Source organism: Osmerus eperlanus, chromosome 8, assembly GCF_963692335.1.
Source record: "Osmerus eperlanus chromosome 8, fOsmEpe2.1, whole genome shotgun sequence".
Taxonomy (NCBI): domain Eukaryota; kingdom Metazoa; phylum Chordata; class Actinopteri; order Osmeriformes; family Osmeridae; genus Osmerus; species Osmerus eperlanus.
The window spans coordinates 8676243-8696468 of NC_085025.1; the positions used below are offsets into that span (position 1 = coordinate 8676243).

The 20226-nt window shown below is 40.1% G+C and overlaps 1 protein-coding gene and 1 non-coding gene across 4 annotated transcripts; one reads left to right on the forward strand and one right to left on the reverse strand.

Annotated features, from left to right (window-relative positions):
* Window positions 1-1096: 1096 nt before the first annotated feature.
* trnae-cuc (transfer RNA glutamic acid (anticodon CUC)) lies at window positions 1097-1168 on the reverse strand. Its single transcript has one exon. It is a non-coding gene; the product is annotated as a tRNA-Glu (tRNA).
* A 43-nt stretch (window positions 1169-1211) lies between these two features.
* LOC134024952 (uncharacterized) lies at window positions 1212-17820 on the forward strand. 3 transcript variants are annotated; one of them, XM_062467703.1, is made up of 10 exons: window positions 1213-1351; window positions 2266-2468; window positions 3000-3199; window positions 3376-3400; window positions 3848-4057; window positions 4258-4457; window positions 4694-4744; window positions 4949-5014; window positions 5376-5478; window positions 5832-6153. In XM_062467703.1, exons 2-10 carry the CDS (start codon window positions 2273-2275, stop codon window positions 5837-5839), a joined length of 1059 nt encoding a protein of 352 aa, XP_062323687.1. In that variant the 5' UTR covers window positions 1213-1351; window positions 2266-2272; the 3' UTR covers window positions 5840-6153. The 3 variants fall into 3 exon arrangements, with proteins under 3 accessions (XP_062323688.1, XP_062323687.1, XP_062323689.1); XM_062467704.1 differs by lacking the exon at window positions 4694-4744 and having other exon boundaries at window positions 1212-1351; window positions 5832-6157; XM_062467705.1 differs by lacking the exons at window positions 4694-4744; window positions 4949-5014; window positions 5376-5478; window positions 5832-6153 and adding exons at window positions 16733-16742; window positions 17042-17820 and having other exon boundaries at window positions 1214-1351.
* Window positions 17821-20226: the final 2406 nt, after the last annotated feature.

Sequence of the window (20226 nt, forward strand, 5' to 3'; positions counted from 1 at the left end):
AGTCTGTCAGTCAGACAGGGACTGGAGCTAGCTGGGGATCTTGAAGGGATAGCTCGATGCTTCCCAGAGATCCGGGGCTTCTGCCAACACAAACCCCGCTCTCCACCAAGAACCCCCACAATGCTTTGCTCCAGTCGAGGGGCTTGGTCGTCTGAGTGGGCTGGGGGAGGGACACAGCGGCGCCATGGCGATTCCTCAGACGGCTTATCTCCTCCTCTCAGCGATAGTGCTGTCAAAATAACTGCCAAGATACATAGCCAGTCAGGAACTGGTTAAACCCTGCAATGTCCAATCAGCAGGCTGGATGGCTGTCTCTGGCAGTGTGTGTGTCTCTCACTCTCTTTGTCTCTTTCCACCTTGGAGTGCTCAGGGACCAAGGTTCTACTAGCACCCATTATCTCTGTCTTGTAGGCTTCTGTCCTTTCCTCTCTCCCCCTCTCTCTTCTCTCTCTCTCTCTTTGTCTCTCTTCTGTCTCTCGTCCTCTGTTCCACTTCTCTGTCACTCTCTCTCTTCTCTTTCTTTGCATATTCTCTTTCTCTTGATCTCTCTCACCCTCTACCTGCCTGAATCAGACACTCTTTATTTCTTCCCATGTATGTGTGAATGGTTTTACAATGAAGCACGTGTCTCAGGACTGTGATCTCATAGCTTTTTATGGAGGATGAAATATGACAATTGCGTTGGGTTGAATTTGATGCCTCAAAAACATCTGACTCCATATTGTTCAAATGCCCTTTTATTTGTAATTAGTACATATTGCCATCTAGCGGCAAGGATTTGTAAAAGATTTGCAATCAAGCTGCACAAACATTTTTAAAGATCAATCGACTTTAAGCCAATAAGATAAGCGGGCACAGACTCGGCTCCAGATCGAATCGGCTGGGCGAGCAGTTGGTTTCCGCAGGAGGGAATTTTGTGTAGCTCTTTTAAACGGTATAATTCGGCTATAGTAAAGGGGGCACGACATTCAATTTGTCTGTTTTATGTTATATCAAACTCTTTTATTTTAAAAAACGAATTTATTATTAAAATTGTTCATTTTCACGAAGCTAGACAAGTTTGATTGGGTGAAAAATATATCGTTACAAAAATGTGTTCCCTGACCGGGAATCGAACCCGGGCCGCGGCGGTGAGAGCGCCGAATCCTAACCACTAGACCACCAGGGAGCGCTGACAATATGCTGACCTATTTCATTTATAAATGAAAAACATTTTGATGGCGTAATATTTTTCTGTCTGTTAAAGTAACTTTCACTTTCATTTAGGCGATTAAGCTAGTCCACTTCCAAGAAACATCAGCGGGGCAAGTACACTAGGGGATCGATCGTCAGCCTATATCTTTGAATTCAGGTAATTTTTGCATGTTTGCAGTAAAAAGTAGAAAATTCTAGTAGGTAGTGAACATTTTAATGCCATCCGACCAGAATGATATGATATAGCCTCAGTGAACTAGCTACCAAAGCAAAAACATCCGTTCAAATGAATTGCTGAATAGCCTAGAATATAGCCTAGCTTGTCCATACGTTTGCTTTTTGTGTCCGTTAAGTTTTCTAGAATTGTAGGCTGCTATTCCAAATAGGCCAGTAGGCCTCCAATAAATAATAAATGCCATGTCAGGCTAGTCATACTGAAAGTCGGCTAGCCAATTTTCTTTCTCTCAGTTTGACCGTGTGTTCATAACAGAAAGTCGGCCTGATGTCACTTTTTAAACATTTGCCAAGGTGGTTGTCTGGTTCGCATGCCGCACATAAAAGGGGTTAAAGTGCATTCTTTGCTCAACGGTTGAGCAAAGTGCGTCAAATTTCCGAAGCAAAATTCCTAAGTGCTTCCATAAATTAACCGTCCCGCACCTCCAGCAGAGGGCGCCGAGGCGGGTTGGGGGGGCGTCTTGACTAGGGCGGCGAAGGTGCTTGCGCCGGCCCGGCCTGTTATTCATCACAACCCTGTTATGCAAAGTTCAACACTGTTACTACTGTTAATGAAAATAGTACCTGACCTGATAGTATTTGACCTGAGGTGGGCAAATAACATTTTATGAAGGCAACTTCTTTCATTATGACTTTATTTAAAGAAATTAAAAAAAAAGGTTAGTTTTTTAAAACCCAATTTCAACTCCATTCGGGGAAAGGCCCACATATTTCTTTATTCTCTGAAATTAGAGGTTATTCATTTGATCAATTTGACTTTGAAAGCTGTGTCACACATACAGCTACATCTGTTTGACCTTTCACCATCGACATGCAATGTTTCTGTATTTATTGCAGAGCCGAAATGGGCAGATCCGGGAGATTCTTCCCATTGGTGTTCCAGGACGTTGGGGGGGCAGACACGATGTTGAATAGCCGCCTAACCAAAAAAGGCTTGACTAAAGTTGGCTCACAGAAGGAGAGTGATTTCAATCTGGTTTTCTGTCCAGTAGTTTCTCGATTGGGGACCGATATGGAAGCCCTAATGTTGAAGATTCCATGTGAGAAATCTTGTCTTTCTAAGTTACATTAGGATAAGATAGAGAACAAAGTGATTGTGATTTATTGAAGGCAGGGGCGGAAATGGTATATACTTTGGGGGGCACAATTACATTTTCTGAAGAGAAATTCCTGGGGGAACACACCAAACATTGTGCTGTAAGACATAGCCTACGTTAAACTTAAAAATGCTTATTATGTGTCTATAATAAGCACAAGTGCCTTCATTTAATATTATTGATATTGAATGTGATATGGACACATCTGTATTGCACAATGTTGCTGTGTTTGTTTGATGTGTTCTCCTTTCTCTCTTTTTGACTTATCTCTTTCTCTCTCTCTCTCTCTCTCTCTCTCTCTCTCTCTCTCTCTCTCTCTCTCTCTCTCTCTCTCTCTCTCTCTCTCTCTCTCTCTCTCTCTCTCTCTCTCTCTCTCTCTGTCTATCTCTGTCTATCTATCTATCTATCTATCTATCTATCTCTGTCTCTCTCCCTTATACACACACACACACTCCATCTCTCACCCTCCCTCAGCTGGTAAACAGGCCATCCTGGTGGTGCTGCATCACACCTTTGACCCAGACTACACTGTACCTGACAGCAGCAGACATGTGACCCACAGTAATGTCATTCTCACCGTGGACTGTCTGTTCCACAAAACCGAAGGAGGACTCCTGAAATGTTCTCAAAACGACAAAGCTGTTTCTGAGATTCTGAAACAATGCCAACCTGAGGTAGTGCCTCATCCCTATAATTGGATTTCTAGAGAACTCTTTGAGATCCTGTTTAGAAACTAAACTTAGCAATAGATACAAAATAACTGTCTAGAATACACTTAACAAAAGCTGTAGATGCAAGTCATGCGGTGCATCCCAATACCCATACCTCTTTACTTGTATCTCTCTTGCAGGATGTCCAGGATGCACCACCCACAGGTAATTACTTCTTGTATAGAAGATCAAATCACTACAATGTTTAAAACAGTGATTATAGAGTACCCTTGAGCAAGTCATTTCTAATTACCTGAAAAGAATTACAACACAGTCCTCATGGTGTCTAGTACAACTAAACTTCTCCCACATGAAGCTTTTCTGTGGCGCTTTGTATGATGACATCTATACGTGTATGCCATACAGGGTATTACTCTAAACCGCAACTGAATGTTGCTTAGCCCAAAAAACTTAAGCCGATCGACATGTAGCCACCCTATGTAATTTTCTGAATAATAAGAAAATTAGTTTATGTCACTGCCACAACCTCCCCTCGCTATCACTTGGCACCCCCTCTAGGTTTTACGCCCCATAGTTTGATGACCACTGGAAATTAAAACGTTTTGCGTGAGCTGAGGAGTGTGACATCACTTCCTCTTCATCTTACTACAGATAGTTCCTGCATTTCTGTGGAAAAGCACATGAAGAAATTCTTCGTCGTGATGGGGAACACCCGCGATTTTCAAACACAGTTTATCCAGCGTCTTATTGAGCAACGCCTTGTTGAGGTGAATTTAGTAGATTGTGATTTCATCCTGGCTTTCTGTCCAATCATTTTGGGAGCTGGGATGGATGTTCAGGAAGCCATGCTTAAAATCCCAGGTAAGCAGTCAAGACTATTTTTTGTAATTTATTTGACTTGTTAGGATATATATCGTTTTAGTGTTTAGAACTGCTACATATGTTGCCTCAATTTGTTTAATTTTAAACATCTATGCAATTTGAAAACATATATTTCATGAAAAAGTACAATATTGTATATTTTCAGTCTTTCAATGTTGACTTTGCTACTTTGTCATCAGCTGGCAAACCAGTCATCCTGGTGATGTTGCATCACACCTTCAACCCAGACTACACTGTACCTTACAACAGCAGACATGTGACCAGTAGTGATGTCATCCTCACAGTGGACTGTCTGTCTGACTGTAACGGGCTACTGGAGTGTCGCCAGAATGAAGAAGCTGTCAAGGAAGTGTTGAAGAAGCTGAACAGGCGTCCTGAGGTTGATGATTTAATTTATCTTTTTATTGTATTCAATGTCTTATCATTATAATGTGTTATGACCAAACCGTGTCTTTTTAAATTTGTTGACACTGATAAAATATGGATTTAAATTGCATTATACAAAAGAAAAGAGTTGACTGTACCACACATACATCAGTGCTGTACAGAATGTGCACATTGTACAGTTAGCATAATTTTTCAGAAGTGTAAAGGAATATTTTTGGTTCCCGCCAGAGCATGTCATCATGGAGTCTAAAGATCTTCAGAGTTATGAAGTATACATGGGTGAGATGCTAAGGCTTTATTGTCCTTTTGGAAAGTCACATTTAGCATATTTTCACATTTCATAAAGATATTTTCTATGCCAGTAGGGCTTTCCCCAAAAATGAACTATTACAAGCTCATACAGTTAATGTTTCATAAAGGCTGCATATTTCACAATTTGAGGCATTGTTTTGTAACCAGTGTGATATATTTTTCTTTCTTCAGCACATTATTTCACCTTGGATCCCTGTCTGGTGTTCCACCTTGGTTATGAACATACTTGCTACCATCGTAGGTTCTTCTTGTCTTTTAAAACTGATTTGTTACAGCTGATATTTATTGGACAGGGCGCAATGCCTGAAATGTAGTTACCATGTTTGCATGGAGCGTCATGGCATGTGAATAGACAATGTCAACACAGGAGAAACCTTCTTTCTCCACTCAGGGGTTTTGTTGCCTTTTAGAAGTGTTACATTTCATCAAACCCATTTTTACAAATGTAGTTCTACTCATTCTCAGTCGTTTTTTGACACCAATATGCTGTTTTCATTGTATGTTACATTGCCAATATTCATTTCTACATATATTGTTACAATAAAAGGTGTGTTTACATTCCCTCTTGAATATACAATGGCTTTACTTTCCCCTGTAGATATCATGCCGGTGCTCACCCCGGCTGTGTACGTGCTCCAACACAACACTTCTCTTCAGAAGATGTTGGAGAGTTGGATGTTGGATCTGGACTAGGCTTGCATGTAGGTTCTATTTGGATCATCCATTTTAATAACCTACAAATGTTTTAAAAGATTGACAGATTTCATGTAAACATAGTATGAAACATTGTCATGTGTATTATTATTTTCTGTATGTATGCATAATTACCTTACCATATGCTTTTGTGAACATTTCAGGGTATTTTAATTGTGTAACAAATGTATATGTATATGAAACAGTTTGAAATATGTAAAGCTACATTTAAACCTTTTGGGATAGGTTGGAATTATTTTCATATGATCAAAAGAGGTAATTTATTTATTTTTAGATAAAACAAATGATTGGGATCCAATTGAGGATTGTCACTAACATCTCTTACATTATTCATTTCCAGACCCTTAATCGTCTTGATGGAAAGTGCCAGACAAATCCCACTAAGGAGGAGGAAGAACCCCTTCATAGTCAGGAGTGAACTGTTGCTTTGGAGGGAAAATACGTTATTTTTATTTTGCGTAATATGTCACAGCATTTTCCAGAAAATGTTATTTACATTATGGCAAAGCATAGATTAACTGTAACATTGCCAATATTCAATGTTGGTTGTTGTGATCTCACTGTCTTATAACTAAAAATAGCATTTTGGTGCAAAACAAAACGACTGAGAATGAGTTGTCATTGGTTCATAGGTTGTGTCCTCATGTTTTATTGTGCCCTGAAATAATCAGATACAGTATGTTCATCTTAAAAATATATATTTATACTTTAAAACATGAAAGTAGTCTTTTTCAAATCTGTTTCAACAATATTAGTAACAGTAATATTGTTGAAGATAAGTAAGAAGGAGGATTATGATTACATCGTGGCTTTCTGTCTGTCTACTGGCATCGAGAGTGCTCAGCAGAGTATTCCAGGTAACTATCCTGATACCCTCTCAACCATAAGCAAGTAGCCCACTCCTAGTTAATTATTGGAGTGTAAACAGATGTACCTGAGATGGTTTTAGGGATTGAGACTAAACTAAGCCTAACTTGATTTGAGGCTTGAAAGATTCCTCCTCCAGAAACTTCTTTTTGCAGGTAAACACAGTCTTAAATTACACTGTTCATTATCTCCATTATTAGGGTTCCTCCGGTAGGAGAACCCTATTGTTATTGGTGGTATTATTATTTTTTACCCATGGGAGTCAATGGCAGCCCCTAGACCAGTACCGTAAAAAGTTGAGAAATTTGGCATGTTGAAACTGCAGACCATTAGTAACTACCATACCAAACATGGGCCATGTGAGACAATAGGTGGCGCTACAGGCCACGCCCCAATATGTCAATTTTCAAATTGATGCCATTTGCAGGCCATAAGTCCCAAAATTCTGAAATTCATTACATATGCCTTATTTCTCATGAGGAATAAAAAAGCCTCAAGAAGCTATAACGGCCACCATATTGGATTTGTCTGTACAATAAAGATTAAGGAAACGCGTTTTTTCCCTACTCCTCCTACATTTTTGGTCGAATTTTCTTCAAAATTGCCATAGATGATATCCAGACTGAGCCCCACAAAAGTTATCGTAGGGATTTCTGATTTTCAAAACCGTTTGTCCGGTAGAGCCAATCAAAATCTGCAACAAAGCAACCAAACAGGACGTTTGGTCAAATCTCAGCAAATCTTTGAGATATCAACACCAAACTTGGTATGTCACGTGGAAGACACTACAACATGTTACCATGTGCAAAGGCAACTTCATACCTCTAAAAATGATTGATATAAAGCAAATTGAATTTATTGCTAATGCTAAAATAATGCTTTACACATCCGCCGGCCAAAAAACGATACTCTGATTCAATCACTAGTTCATATGAAGACTCTTGAGAATGTTGAGTACACAAATCTGAGAAAAAGTTGACTGTAACATGAAAACTCGATTTTTAGTGAATATTTGAAACATGCATGCTTGGCTAATTTCTAGGGCTGTTTCCCCAAATCCTCTCTCCCTTTGCTCCTGTGCGCGCGTGCTCCACATTCTCTCACACACAAGGGGCCAGAGCCCCTTGACACACGCGCGAGCTTGGTACACGCACAAGAAGACGACCATTTTATTTTATCGTTGGAGAACTCCTGCAGCCCTCAGAGATTTTCATTGTTACATTTGACAGTGAGTAATAAGATCCTACAATGGCAGTACAAAACATGTATTTTAGCGTTTGTATTCGTATGATAACTTGAAGACTTTTATACTGTCGTAAACAGGATAGCAGCTAATCTATCTAGGCTAGCTGAGCTAAGGATATCTCTTTGTACAGACAGTATTACAGGCTAGCAAGTCGTAAAATCTTTAACATTATACTTGCTTCTGTGAGACGCGTTTGAAATTTGTATACTGTGCGTAACTATGCGGTTGGGTTGTTCTATTTTTACATGTCATTGTTGATGTAATTTAAATTAGTACGGTGAGTTCCAAATGTGTCTTTCGATTAAACACTGCAGCGTGTATTACACAATGATCATTTGTGGTGCGGCGTTTATTCGAAGGCAACGTTTAATTAGTAAGACAGATTCAGTGAATTGTAGTTGCAGTGCGGCCATACACAAACAAATAGACAAGGAGGTCAAACAAATGCCGAGCAAGCTATAACCCTTAAGGCTAGTTTTTGCTTTTGTGGACGGCGTTTCAAATTTATGTACTGTACCTACCTACGGTTGGGTTATTCTATCTTTAGCTACATGTCATTGTTGATGTAATTTTGTTTGTTCGTTCCAAGTTTTTCTGACGGTCTTCACATTGTAAGTTATTCTTTTTGAAACTGTAGCTAGGTAGCCTAGTTTGCTGCACAGATAGAGCTACCTAGCATTAAACAAGTAGCAATGGTACCATGGTTGTTTTGCTTGCTAGCTTTGTTTGGGTTCATGGTTTGATCGTTTAGGAGTTCCATTGAAAGCCTATAGAGCTACAATACGTTTGTAATCGGCATGTTGTACTATGCTGCACGATTTCCCATCTCTTGATAACATTTTATATTTGTATCAATTTTATACACTAAATTGCCAAAGTATTCGCTCGGTTGCCTTTACACGCTCATGAACGTGAGTGACATCTCATTCTTAAACCATAGGATATGATGTCGGACCACCCTTTGTAGCTATAATAGTTTCAACTCGTCTAGGAAGGCTTTCCACAAGGTTTAAGAGGTTTATGGAAATGTTTTACCATTCTTCCAGAAGTGCATTTGTGAGGTCCAACATTGATGTGGAACAAGAAGGTTTGGATCGCAGTCCCTGCTCTAATTCATCCCAAAGGTGTTGTATTGGGTTGAGGTCAGGACTGTGTGCAGGCCACTCAAGTTCGTCCACACCAATCTCGCTCATCCATGTGTTTATGGGCCTTGCTTTGTGCACTGTTGCATAGTCATGTTAGAACAGGAAGGGCATCATTCCATTGTTATTCCCCTGTGATGAATGTGCATTTTCCACACATTGCCATTACCTCCATGTTAGGCAAAGAGGGTTGTAACAGTAACTGACTACTGTTTGCATTAAGTGTTTGGGTTAAAGATGTATGTTCGGAAGTGAACTGTAGGGTCGTTAAAGTATAACAACAAAATACAGTTTATCATTTAACAGTGAGCAGAGGCTTCACTTGATTTCCTTAATGCTTGTTTTTTGTGAATGTTTAAATGGAATCAACTTCCCCTTTCTATCAGGCAGGCTCCTTCATTGTATTTAAAATAAAACTTAAAACACACCTATATGCACTAGGGTTTCCCACTACCTCTTGAGTTGTGATTTTACTTATTTAACTGTTATTGACTGTGTATTTTGTTTTTACAATGTATTTTATGGTGTCTTTTTTATAATTTTTTTGTGCTGTTCGGCACCTCGGTCAGCTTTTGCTGTGTTAGTGTGCTTTATAAATAAACTTACTTACTTAGTTAAATGCAGATTGATGCTGAACCTATTTTAATGTTGATGGCTACAGTTACTGTTTGAATCATGTATTAATAAATATGTTACTAATTTCATATGTCATGCTAATCAATAAAATTGTCCTCTTATGATAAACTTGGAGGACTGTGTTCCTGTATTGACAAAATACAGACCATGGCATTCCAAATGTTTTCCCGTTTTGTATTGTATGAAATAAAATTGTCTTGAAGTTGCTGTCACTTATTTATGCACTACAATGTGTATGAAAAGTTGTAAACTTATTCTCTGCCCCATATCAAATAACCATATATTTTTGATGAGCAATAATAAAAGAAAATGTGTGATGTCACTGCTAATATCAGTAATGTACACTTGAAAAACTATATACCAATGTAGCTTTATGAAGACTGGTACTGCTGATGTGTAGTTATTCTTCCTTACTTGATAACTTTTCCCTGTTTTTCAGATGCCGAGGAAGAAGAACTGGCGGAAAGGGCGTCATCACTTGGCTGCTGCTGCAACATGTAGCGCCTTGTCTGATTTTTCTCTATCCACTGATCCCCACTCTACCCCTTGTGATATCCCATCTTCATCCCCCACCCCAAGCTCTGATTTTCCTCCTCTTCCGACCTCTCGGTCATCTATCTTTAGGCCCTGTGACTCTCTTTCACAGTCTGTGCCTGTTGTGAGCTGTGATAATGTATCGCAGTCTCTTTCAAGGACCAGTGGAGCATCGTTCACACTGCCTCTGCAATCTATAAGGTGTGCAGCCATTAAATAAATCTGTAGCAAGAAAGACACTTGTGCCTGCCAGTGTTTCATGGGATAATAGTATGCTACACTTGTAAATTACTTGTGTAATAAATACTGTGTTTTAATTTAACCAATTAAATAACCGTTTTCTGATTTTTGTGGGGAGGCGTTTAATCGAAGGTGCCATTTATTACACAATGTTCATTTTTGGTGCAGCGTTTATTCAAGGTCAACGTTTAATCAAAGAAAAACTGTAGTTTTCTTCCCAGCATGGGAAGGCCAAAGGATGTTTACAATTGTAGTAGGCCATTGATATGTTTTAAAAGTTCAGGGATGTAATTTGTTGGATAAGAAGCCCCCATCCCCCACTCCAGAGACAATTGATGACAGAGAGGTGCTGACATTAAGTTAAACATAGTCATGCGTTAAAGAGTAGAGTAAAAAATAGAGACAAAATGTGTACATGGATGTTGAAACTCAGTGCTCTGAGTTTGTGCATGTCAGTTTAGACAAACGTAGCCTTTTAAACCTCTAGGTTTAATTCTCTCTTTTATACATTTAAAGTTGGATTTGACATTTAACAGACATTTAATCATTTAGCAAGTTGTTTGACTCAAAAACCATAACGAAGTACATATGGTGTAAAAAATCTGCAGTCAAATTTGGCGAAATTGCTAGCTTGGATGTTATCTTTACATATAGATGGGTTGGTGGTTACAAACAATGAGGATGCGCATGCAGCTTCAAGGCAGAACAATGCCTACCATTTCACCTCTAGTTTATATGTTCCCACCCCCCCCCCCCCTTCTGACTAAAGTTAGATTGATCTGATTTGTTGATATCTGTTGCTATGAAAACCATTTTAGCCAAGCTAACTAACATTGTTTTTAGCTAGCTGACATTACCATTCAATCACTAACAAAACACGAATAGAAATACTTTGCTAACAGTCCTCACGTGTAATCAAAAGCTTGTAGTGAGATCACATGCATGACCCCCCGAGACAAGCTTTCATGTTTTCATCGCTAGCATCTCGTCATATTACACAGCCGGAAGACAGCTAGATAATAAATATTGTAGCGTCAGCGCCCTTGGGTACCCAGCATGCAGTGCACACCAAAAACGCAAATAGCTGTGGAAAATAGTTTGGTTACAACAGCTGTGCAAGGGATTTCAGTTGTTGTGTTCGTTCACTTAAATGTGTGTAATGTTATTGTTTTTTACTTAAGTTAATACTGTTGGTCACCCTGATTGTGCATGTTGTGTAGTTTAATGGGATCAGAGAGTCTGACCATGACAAAGTATTATTAAGCTGCTGTACCATCACAAGGTACACTTGCTAACAGCTGGACATTAGCTATACCTTGGTCCAGTTCCCTACATGACTCTTGACAGTTGTTTGACTGAGACTCTAGAGAGAGCTCAATTCAGGTAGAGTTCTAATAGCCATGGTCTTCTAACCAGTTTCAGTTTTGAAAACAGTGTGACTGTGTATGGTATGTTTTTTGGGCTACTTCTAATACTCATACGGCTGCCGCATTTATGCCTTGGCATGACCTGCGCTGGGATAGAGGGAAACAGCATGGATGGGGAAAGTGTGTGGGCAGAGCAAGCAGTAGTAGTACATAACCTACACACTTCCTTTAGTGAAGTGTATCCTCACTTTCATAAAGTTATTGTTGTAATCAAAGCTTTTAAAGAATGGATCTCTGCATGATGGGCCTGACCAGAGCACAGGTGGCCTGACACAACACGCTTCAAAGTTGTCACTTTCAAAAGGGTGGCATTTTAACCCTGTCAGTCCAACATGTCTAAAAGTTGGTACGCATGCCTTATTGCCAATGGGGAACAAATAAGTCTCAAGAACCCATAATGTCGGCAGCATGGATATTTCTCTACAGTGACAATTTGTGAAGAATTTCAAAAAATGACTTCAAATCAGCCATTGATCCAATTGTCTTGAAATGTTGTGTACATGTATGAAATACATGTCTGTGTCATGTCAATTTTGTAATGGTTTGCAATGCTGAGGAGGAACCCGCCATTGCTGCCTGCAGCTATATTTGGTGGTATTATTATTTTTTACCCATGGGAGTCAATGGCAGCCCCTAGACCAGTACCGTAAAAAGTTGTGAAATTTGGCATGTTGAAACTGCAGACCATTAGTAACTACCATACCAAACATGGGCCATGTGAGACAATAGGTGGCGCTACAGGCCACGCCCCAATATGTCAATTTTCAAATTGATGCCATTTGCAGGCCATAAGTCCCAAAATTCTGAAATTCATTACATATGCCTTATTTCTCATGAGGAATAAAAAAGCCTCAAGAAGCTATAACGGCCACCATATTGGATTTGTCTGTACAATAAAGATTAAGGAAACGCGTTTTTTCCCTACTCCTCCTACATTTTTGGTCGAATTTTCTTCAAAATTGCCATAGATGATATCCAGACTGAGCCCCACAAAAGTTATCGTAGGGATTTCTGATTTTCAAAACCGTTTGTCCGGTAGAGCCAATCAAAATCTGCAACAAAGCAACCAAACAGGACGTTTGGTCAAATCTCAGCAAATCTTTGAGATATCAACACCAAACTTGGTATGTCACGTGGAAGACACTACAACATGTTACCATGTGCAAAGGCAACTTCATACCTCTAAAAATGATTGATATAAAGCAAATTGAATTTATTGCTAATGCTAAAATAATGCTTTACACATCCGCCGGCCAAAAACTGATACTCTGATTCAATCACTAGTTCATATGAAGACTCTTGAGAATGTTGAGTACACAAATCTGAGAAAAAGTTGACTGTAACATGAAAACTCGATTTTTAGTGAATATTTGAAACATGCATGCTTGGCTAATTTCTAGGGCTGTTTCCCCAAATCCTCTCTCCCTTTGCTCCTGTGCGCGCGTGCTCCACATTCTCTCACACACAAGGGGCCAGAGCCCCTTGACACACGCGCGAGCTTGGTACACGCACAAGAAGACGACCATTTTATTTTATCGTTGGAGAACTCCTGCAGCCCTGAAAGTCGTCTCCCGTGAAAGCCGTGTTGGAGGCAGCCACTTTCGGTAAGTCCTGGTTTTACACATTTTAAGCTAGAATTAATGATTGGGTTTGTGAAAGTACACTACTCTTGAATTATGGTGAAGGTTTAGCACTTTTAGACCTTATAGATCGTGATTCTGAAGTGACGGAAAACCAAACTCGAAAAGTAGCTACTGTAGCTCTAGCTTTTTTCCTCTGTGTTTTTAATTAGTGAGTCATTTTGCATCTCGGCGAATTGTTCATCAAAAAGGTCGAGGAGAGCAGCCTTTAGGAGAAAAAGCAATTCCCCACAGACCTGTCGGCTCATAATGGTGATTTTTGGCGTGAAAGTCTTTGTAATAAGCCTATGCGGCAGGGAGACTTTTTCAAGGCGAGCCTGTTTCATTCGTCATATGCCCTGAGAAAGCGACCTACGTTAGCCAGGCTAGTTTTGCCAATTTCGGTAAGTCAGGCTATTTAAAGGTCTCTTACAGTCAGAATCACTGTTTACAAGCAAAGGTCGAGCTGGTCTTTTGTCAGATGTGTATATATTGACCAGTTTAGAGGTAAATACTCTTGCCAGAGCCTGGAATCGAACCTGTGTTTTGAGTGACTGCATGGGTCTCCATGACGTCAACACATTTGGATTCAAGTTCAAGTAATGACACTGCATTTCACAGTCAAAACTGAAGTCTGTATCAAGTGTAGATGGGAAAAGCTTCATTTTTCACAACTGACATGGACCCTTTCTTCACTTTGACAGGTCTGGAGGGTCATGCAGAGGCCTGCTCAACAGAGTTCAACAGAGGATGCAACAGACTCGAGGATGGTGAGATCCACACAGACCCCTTGCTGGACTACCCCTCTCTAGCTGGACAGCTTCTCTTCAGCCCTGACCCCAGAACAGCTTGATCCAGCTGGCCTGCCTGCCTGCCTGCCTGCAGGCCCTGCTTGCCCCTGCCTGCCAGCCCTCCAGAGACAGTCACCCCACAGACACAGTAGCTCTGCAGCCTGCTTTTTTGAGGACATTGATGAAAAAGGACAAGCCAGCATTACTTTGATGAAAGTCTAAATGTTTAATCCTTTCCATGTGCCAGTATGCCAAGCTGCTGACTTTGTGTCTTAAGTGATGAAACTAGTTCAAGTGATAGACTTTTGACCTGAATCCAATGATTATTCATCTGAATAAAAACCACTCAAGAGAAGTACTGCTTCTTGGAGCATTTGTGCTCCACATCAGTACATCTCACACATTTGCCTTTGTTTCCATGGGATTTATGGAATTGTTAGTTTCTGCTCCACCATTTCCACCCTAGTGTAATAATAAGTATAATTTAGGACAGCAATTACATTTTTGTGTTATCCTTCCGCATTACACACATTTAGTCAATGTTCTTAAACTCAACCGATTATTGTCATTTTACCATACTGTTCATATTGAACAGACATCAGTGTTTACTTGGAAAGATGACTGTATATTTCCACTTTTGATTTGTATTTCCATCGTAAGTTTGGTCTTTAATTTCATTTGGAAGTGGTATTAAAAGGTCTTACATTTAACTTGTTTATACCTGTAGACACCCTGTGAAGCCCCCACTGCAGAGACAGTTGGTGACAGAGAGGTGCAGACATTAAGTTAAACATGCCTTAAGAATAGAGTAACAAATAGAGACTAAATGTGTAAATGGCTGTTGAAACTCAGTTCTCTGAGTTGGTGCATGTCAGTTTAGGCAAAGGTAACCTTTTAAACCTCTAGGTTTAAAACAAATTCAGATTTGATTGGAACTCTCTTTTATACATTTATAGTTGGATTTGACATTTAATTCATTTAGCAAGTTGTTTAACTCAAACAACCATAACACGGTACATATGGTATACAATGCTGCAGTCAGATTTGGCGAAATTGTTAGCTTGGATGTTATCTTTACATATAGATGGGGTCTTGTTGATGCGCACGCAGCTTCAAGGCAGAAAGACGCGTTCCATTTCACTTTTACTGTACCTACACCTTTAATGTTCCCGCCATCCCCCCATTTCTGAATAAAGTTCGACTGATCTGATTTGTTGATTTCTGTTGCTCTGAAAACCAGTTTAGCCAAGCTAACTAACATTGTTTTTAGCTAGCTTGCATTACCATTCAATTGCTAACAAAACATTGGTAAAAATAGCTTGCTAATCGGGCAGAACTTGAACTCAGGCAGGAGACTCTGAGACCTCAGCGCACCACTAGCATCTCGTCATATCACGCAGTCGGAGCACAGCTAGATAATCAGCGTCAGCGCTCTTGGGTACCCAGCATGCAGTGCGGCATGTTAAAAAAACAACAGCTACGCAAGGGATTTCAGTTGTTGTGTTCGTTCAGTTAGATGTTTGTAATGTTATTGGCCGGGTTTCCCAGATTCGTTAAGAAGCTCTTAACGCTAAGAGCTTCTTAGGAGCGTTCTAAGAGCGTTCTAGAGCGTTCTTAGAACGCTCTTAAGAAGCTCTTAGCGTTAAGAGCTTCTTAACGAATCTGGGAAACCCGGCCATTGTTTGTTAGTTAATATAATCTTGTTTGTCACCTTGAGTGTGCATGCTGTGTAGTTTAATGGGAACAGAGAGTCGGCCATTTTACTATCACAGGCTATACTTGCAAGGAGCTGAACGTGGGCTGTGCCCTAGACCAGACCAATTGCCTATGAGGCTAATCTTGATTCTGGATTGACTGAGATTCTGGAAAGAGATCTCCTCAAGAAGAGAGTCAATATCTGTGGTTTTCAAGCCATCTTTGAGAAAGTTTGAAAACAATGTTGCGGTTAATATGTTTTGATTGTGGGAGGCAACTTTTGGACTACACCTAAACCTCATGCGGCCACCGCACCACCCGCACTGGCAAAGAGGGAAACAGCATGGATGGGGAAAGTGTGTGGGCAGAGCAAGCAGTAGTAGTACATAAACTACACACGTCCTTTACTAAAGTGTATTCTGACTTTCATAAAGTTATTGTTGTAATCAAAGCTTTTAAAGAATGGATCTCTGCATGATGGGCCTGACCAGAGCACAGGTGGCCTGACAGAACACGCTTCAAAGTTGTCACTTTCAAAAGGGTGGCATTTTAACCCTGTCAGTCCAAAATGTCTAAAAGTTGGTACGCATGCCTTATTGCCAATGGGGAACAAAGAAGTCTCAAGAACCCATAATGTCGGCAGCATGGATATTTCTCTACAGTGACAATTTGTGAAGAATTTCAAAAAATGACTTCAAATCAGCCATTGATCCAATTGTATTGAAATGTTGTGTACATGTATGAAATACATGTCTGTGTCATGTCAATTTTGTAATGGTTTGCAATGCTGAGGAGGAACCCGCCATTGCTGCCTGCAGCTATATTTATTATTATTTCTCTCCCTTTCCATCCCACCCTCTCTCAGTTGGCAAACCAGTCATCTTAGTGGTGCTGCATAACACCGTCAAACCTGACTACACTGTACCAGACAGCAGCAGACATGTGACCCACAGTGATGTCATCCTCACAGTGGACTTCCTGTTCCATGAATCTAAGAGAGAACTGTTTGATCGCAACAATGAAGCTGTAACCATGTGTAGGAAGAAAATCAAAGGTAGCTGTGCCTAAGTCATTTAACTCAGTGTATGAAAATAAATATTTTACTGATGTCCAATGTAGAATTGAGACTAAATGTATTTGAATCAGAAGTAGAGGATATACTGTAGATTTTTTAAGTTAACTAGTTTTAAGAGTTCAAATTCCAGTGTCATTGACCACTTTGCAATGGAACACACGATTACATTGTACAAATACCTCCTTACAGTACACATTTTAAACTTGTTATCCTATTACTGAAATCAAACATTTTATTTCCAAATCTTGTTAAATGGCTTGTCTGTATTTCTTTCCTAGGGAAACCATATGAACAGAAGAAACTTGGCCAACCTACCAAGAAGAGAAGATAAGTGATCTTATCTTAATGCACTTACAGTGTGCTCAAGGGTGCCGTGTGTATATCGAACTACATGCTAAATATTAGCCAATGATTCCTTTAACAAATGTAACATTACATCATGTGTAATTCTGCACATCTAAAAAAATAAAATAACAAGAAAACTCCTCAATGGTGTGATACATAATGTAAAGCATCTTGTCTAAATCATCTTGGGAGTTGTTGAAACCATATTCTCTAATATTCAAGTTAGGCAGCGGAGTTGGAGCTCTGCACAGTTGGTTTTACTGTTTGTAACAAGTGTATCAAGGAAATGGTCCACACCAACAACAAAGGACTACACGAAGACAAAGGGAAATTGAAAACAGTAACTGCACTGATAGAAAATAAAACTAATACTCTTGTGGAGAATGTGAATTGTCATTGGGTTTGTGTCTATCTCTCTTGAACCATGATAACATTCTGTATGATTGGCACTGGAACATCACAGCTATACTTATATCTGATTGTCTGTTGCTTGGGTTAATTCATTAACAGGCATGGAGTCGATCAAAGTATAGAAACACATGATTTATTTTAATCATTAGGGTCCTAAATCATTAAATATATATTGTCTTGTAAACTAGTCTCAATGAACATTTAAAAGTTGGTGTGTTTTTGTGTTGAAGAAGCTTGATTGATATTTATAGTATTTGTTTATTGTGCATTTGAATGTGTGAAATACATTTGTCATGAAGTTGGTAGGCTACTGTATACGTTTTCGTCAGTGTGACCAGCTGGACACCATAAAATGTTGTGTCCCATACCCATACTACCACACTATAAAGTATGTAGTATCCACCATACTACCATACTATAAAGTCTGTAGTATCCACCATAAGAAATAGCATGACACAGTATAATGGTTATTAGGATGCAGGACACACATCTTTTTCTGGCATACTAATATTACTGGATGGCAGTATGGGTATTGTACAACCGTAGTGGTAATGCTAAATCCAAGTATTAAGTACACAGGTTGATAATGTCTTGCTTTAATGATTCTTGTGTCATCAGTCTGATCAAACCTATTTTGATTTGAGGAACATGACAATTGATTTATTTACAGTAATGTTATAATGTAATGAATGAGACTGCAAGCATGTCATACTACCAAACTACAGATAGGTGTCAGCCTACACTAACCTGGAGGTCCTTACAAGCAGAACACAAACCTTAGCCACTTCAGAGCCTGCTATGGACAGGGTTTGTAGTTTTGCCTGTCTTTTTTTGTCTTATCTTAACTAGTCCTCTAGTGGAGTTAAACATGCTGGGCCCATTGCCCAGGGTTAGAGTGAGGCTGGGTCAGGAAATTGCTCTTCTAAACAGTCTGAAGTGAGTCTCTCTCAGGACAGGTAGACTGAACCATCCACCATACAGGCCAGCATTGTTGGGTGTGTGTGTGTTTGAAAGAGAGAGAGGGGGATAGAGAGAAAAAACAAGACAGAAAGAGAACTGGGGGCGCTTAGGAAAGTCTCAGATCTGGGATGTATCTGTTTACGAGATAAATGCCATGTTCACACTCTCTCTGTGGTAACAAAGTTAGTATATTGAGCCTGCTGCCCTCCTCCCCCTCCTCCACCACCTCCTCTTTTCTGTGGTGTCCTTGACTGAGGAGGCAGACTATGTGTCTGCAAGAGGAACACCACGGCTCTGCCTCCCATGACATCATGACAATATCATCACATGGCACACACACCACAACACACACTCACTCCAAAACACAGACTCTATATGGAACATATACAGTCTAGCGACTATTCTGGGTCGTCCTTCCTCTGTGGTATCGCATCCTCTCCTTCTTAACGCAGCAATGATGTGACTTCCAGGAGGTGTGTCATGCCAGATGACGCCGTCTGATTGGTGTAGGTCTGCCTTCAGTGTTGTCATGGCTTCCTCTAGACAATCTAATAGTGACAACAGGAGACAATACAGGAAGGTGTATGTGTGTGAGGGAGTATTTTTGGTAACAGGATACAGGAAGCAGGTATTCTAGTGATGATGGCACCGTCAGTGTCATCCTGGATGTTGTGCCAATAGCTGGGCCTGGGTCCAGTATCTGGAGGATGGCCTTTGACCCCACAGGACCCCATGTTACACACACACATGCATGTGTATACACACACACGCACACGCATCATGCTCATACAGACATGCATACACAGTATTTTGAACTAATTGAAAATATGTAAATCAATGGACAATCTGGTTCAGGTTCCACACGGTTCTTCCACTGTTTAGTTTACCTGTGAGGTTAAACATGTAGAAATACATGAACTAAAACAACCTCCATAAAACAAATTCCGTTTCAGACAAGATGGCATTCATTATGGATCTGTGCCAAGATTTTACTGCAAGTGTGTGTTTGTGTGTGGATGTGTCAGACTGAAATATTATCTGTTATAATATATAATAGTGTTGTCACAACAACAATAGCTTCACTCCTCCTTCAATTTCCCTCTTCCATTCCTTTTTCTGCTCACTGGTCCATTCCTCAACTTCCATCCATACCACCGGGGGATGTTTGTCTGTTTGTGTGTGTACGTGTGATTATGTGTGTGTGTGTATCTGTGATTATGTGTGTGTGTGTACGTGTGATTATGTGTGTGTGTGTGATTATGTGTGTGTGTGTGTGTGTGTGATTATGTGTGTACGTGTGATTATGTGTGTGTGTGTACGTGTGATTATGTGTGTGTGTGTGTGTGTGTGATTATGTGTGTGTGTGTACGTGTGATTATGTGTGTGTGTGTACGTGTGATTATGTGTGTGTGTGTGTGTGTGTGATTATGTGTGTGTGTGTCAGCTCATCTCCTCAGTTGTGTCTCTTCTATATTTATCTCAGCCAGGATTTGTGGTGGATTTTAAGATGTCCTCCTGACCTCTGACCCCTGGGCCTCTAAATTTAGGATTCAGCACTAAACCAGGTCTGGGAACTCTTCAGGGGGATTTCTGCATCTCTCCATCTCTACCTCCCTCCATCTCTCTCTCTCTCTCTCTCTCTCTCTCTCTCTCTCTCTCTCTCTCTCTCTCTCTCTCTCTCTCTCTCTCTCACTTTCTTGCTAGAGCTGATGCGAACACTGGACGTTGTTGGGATACTACTCAGTTT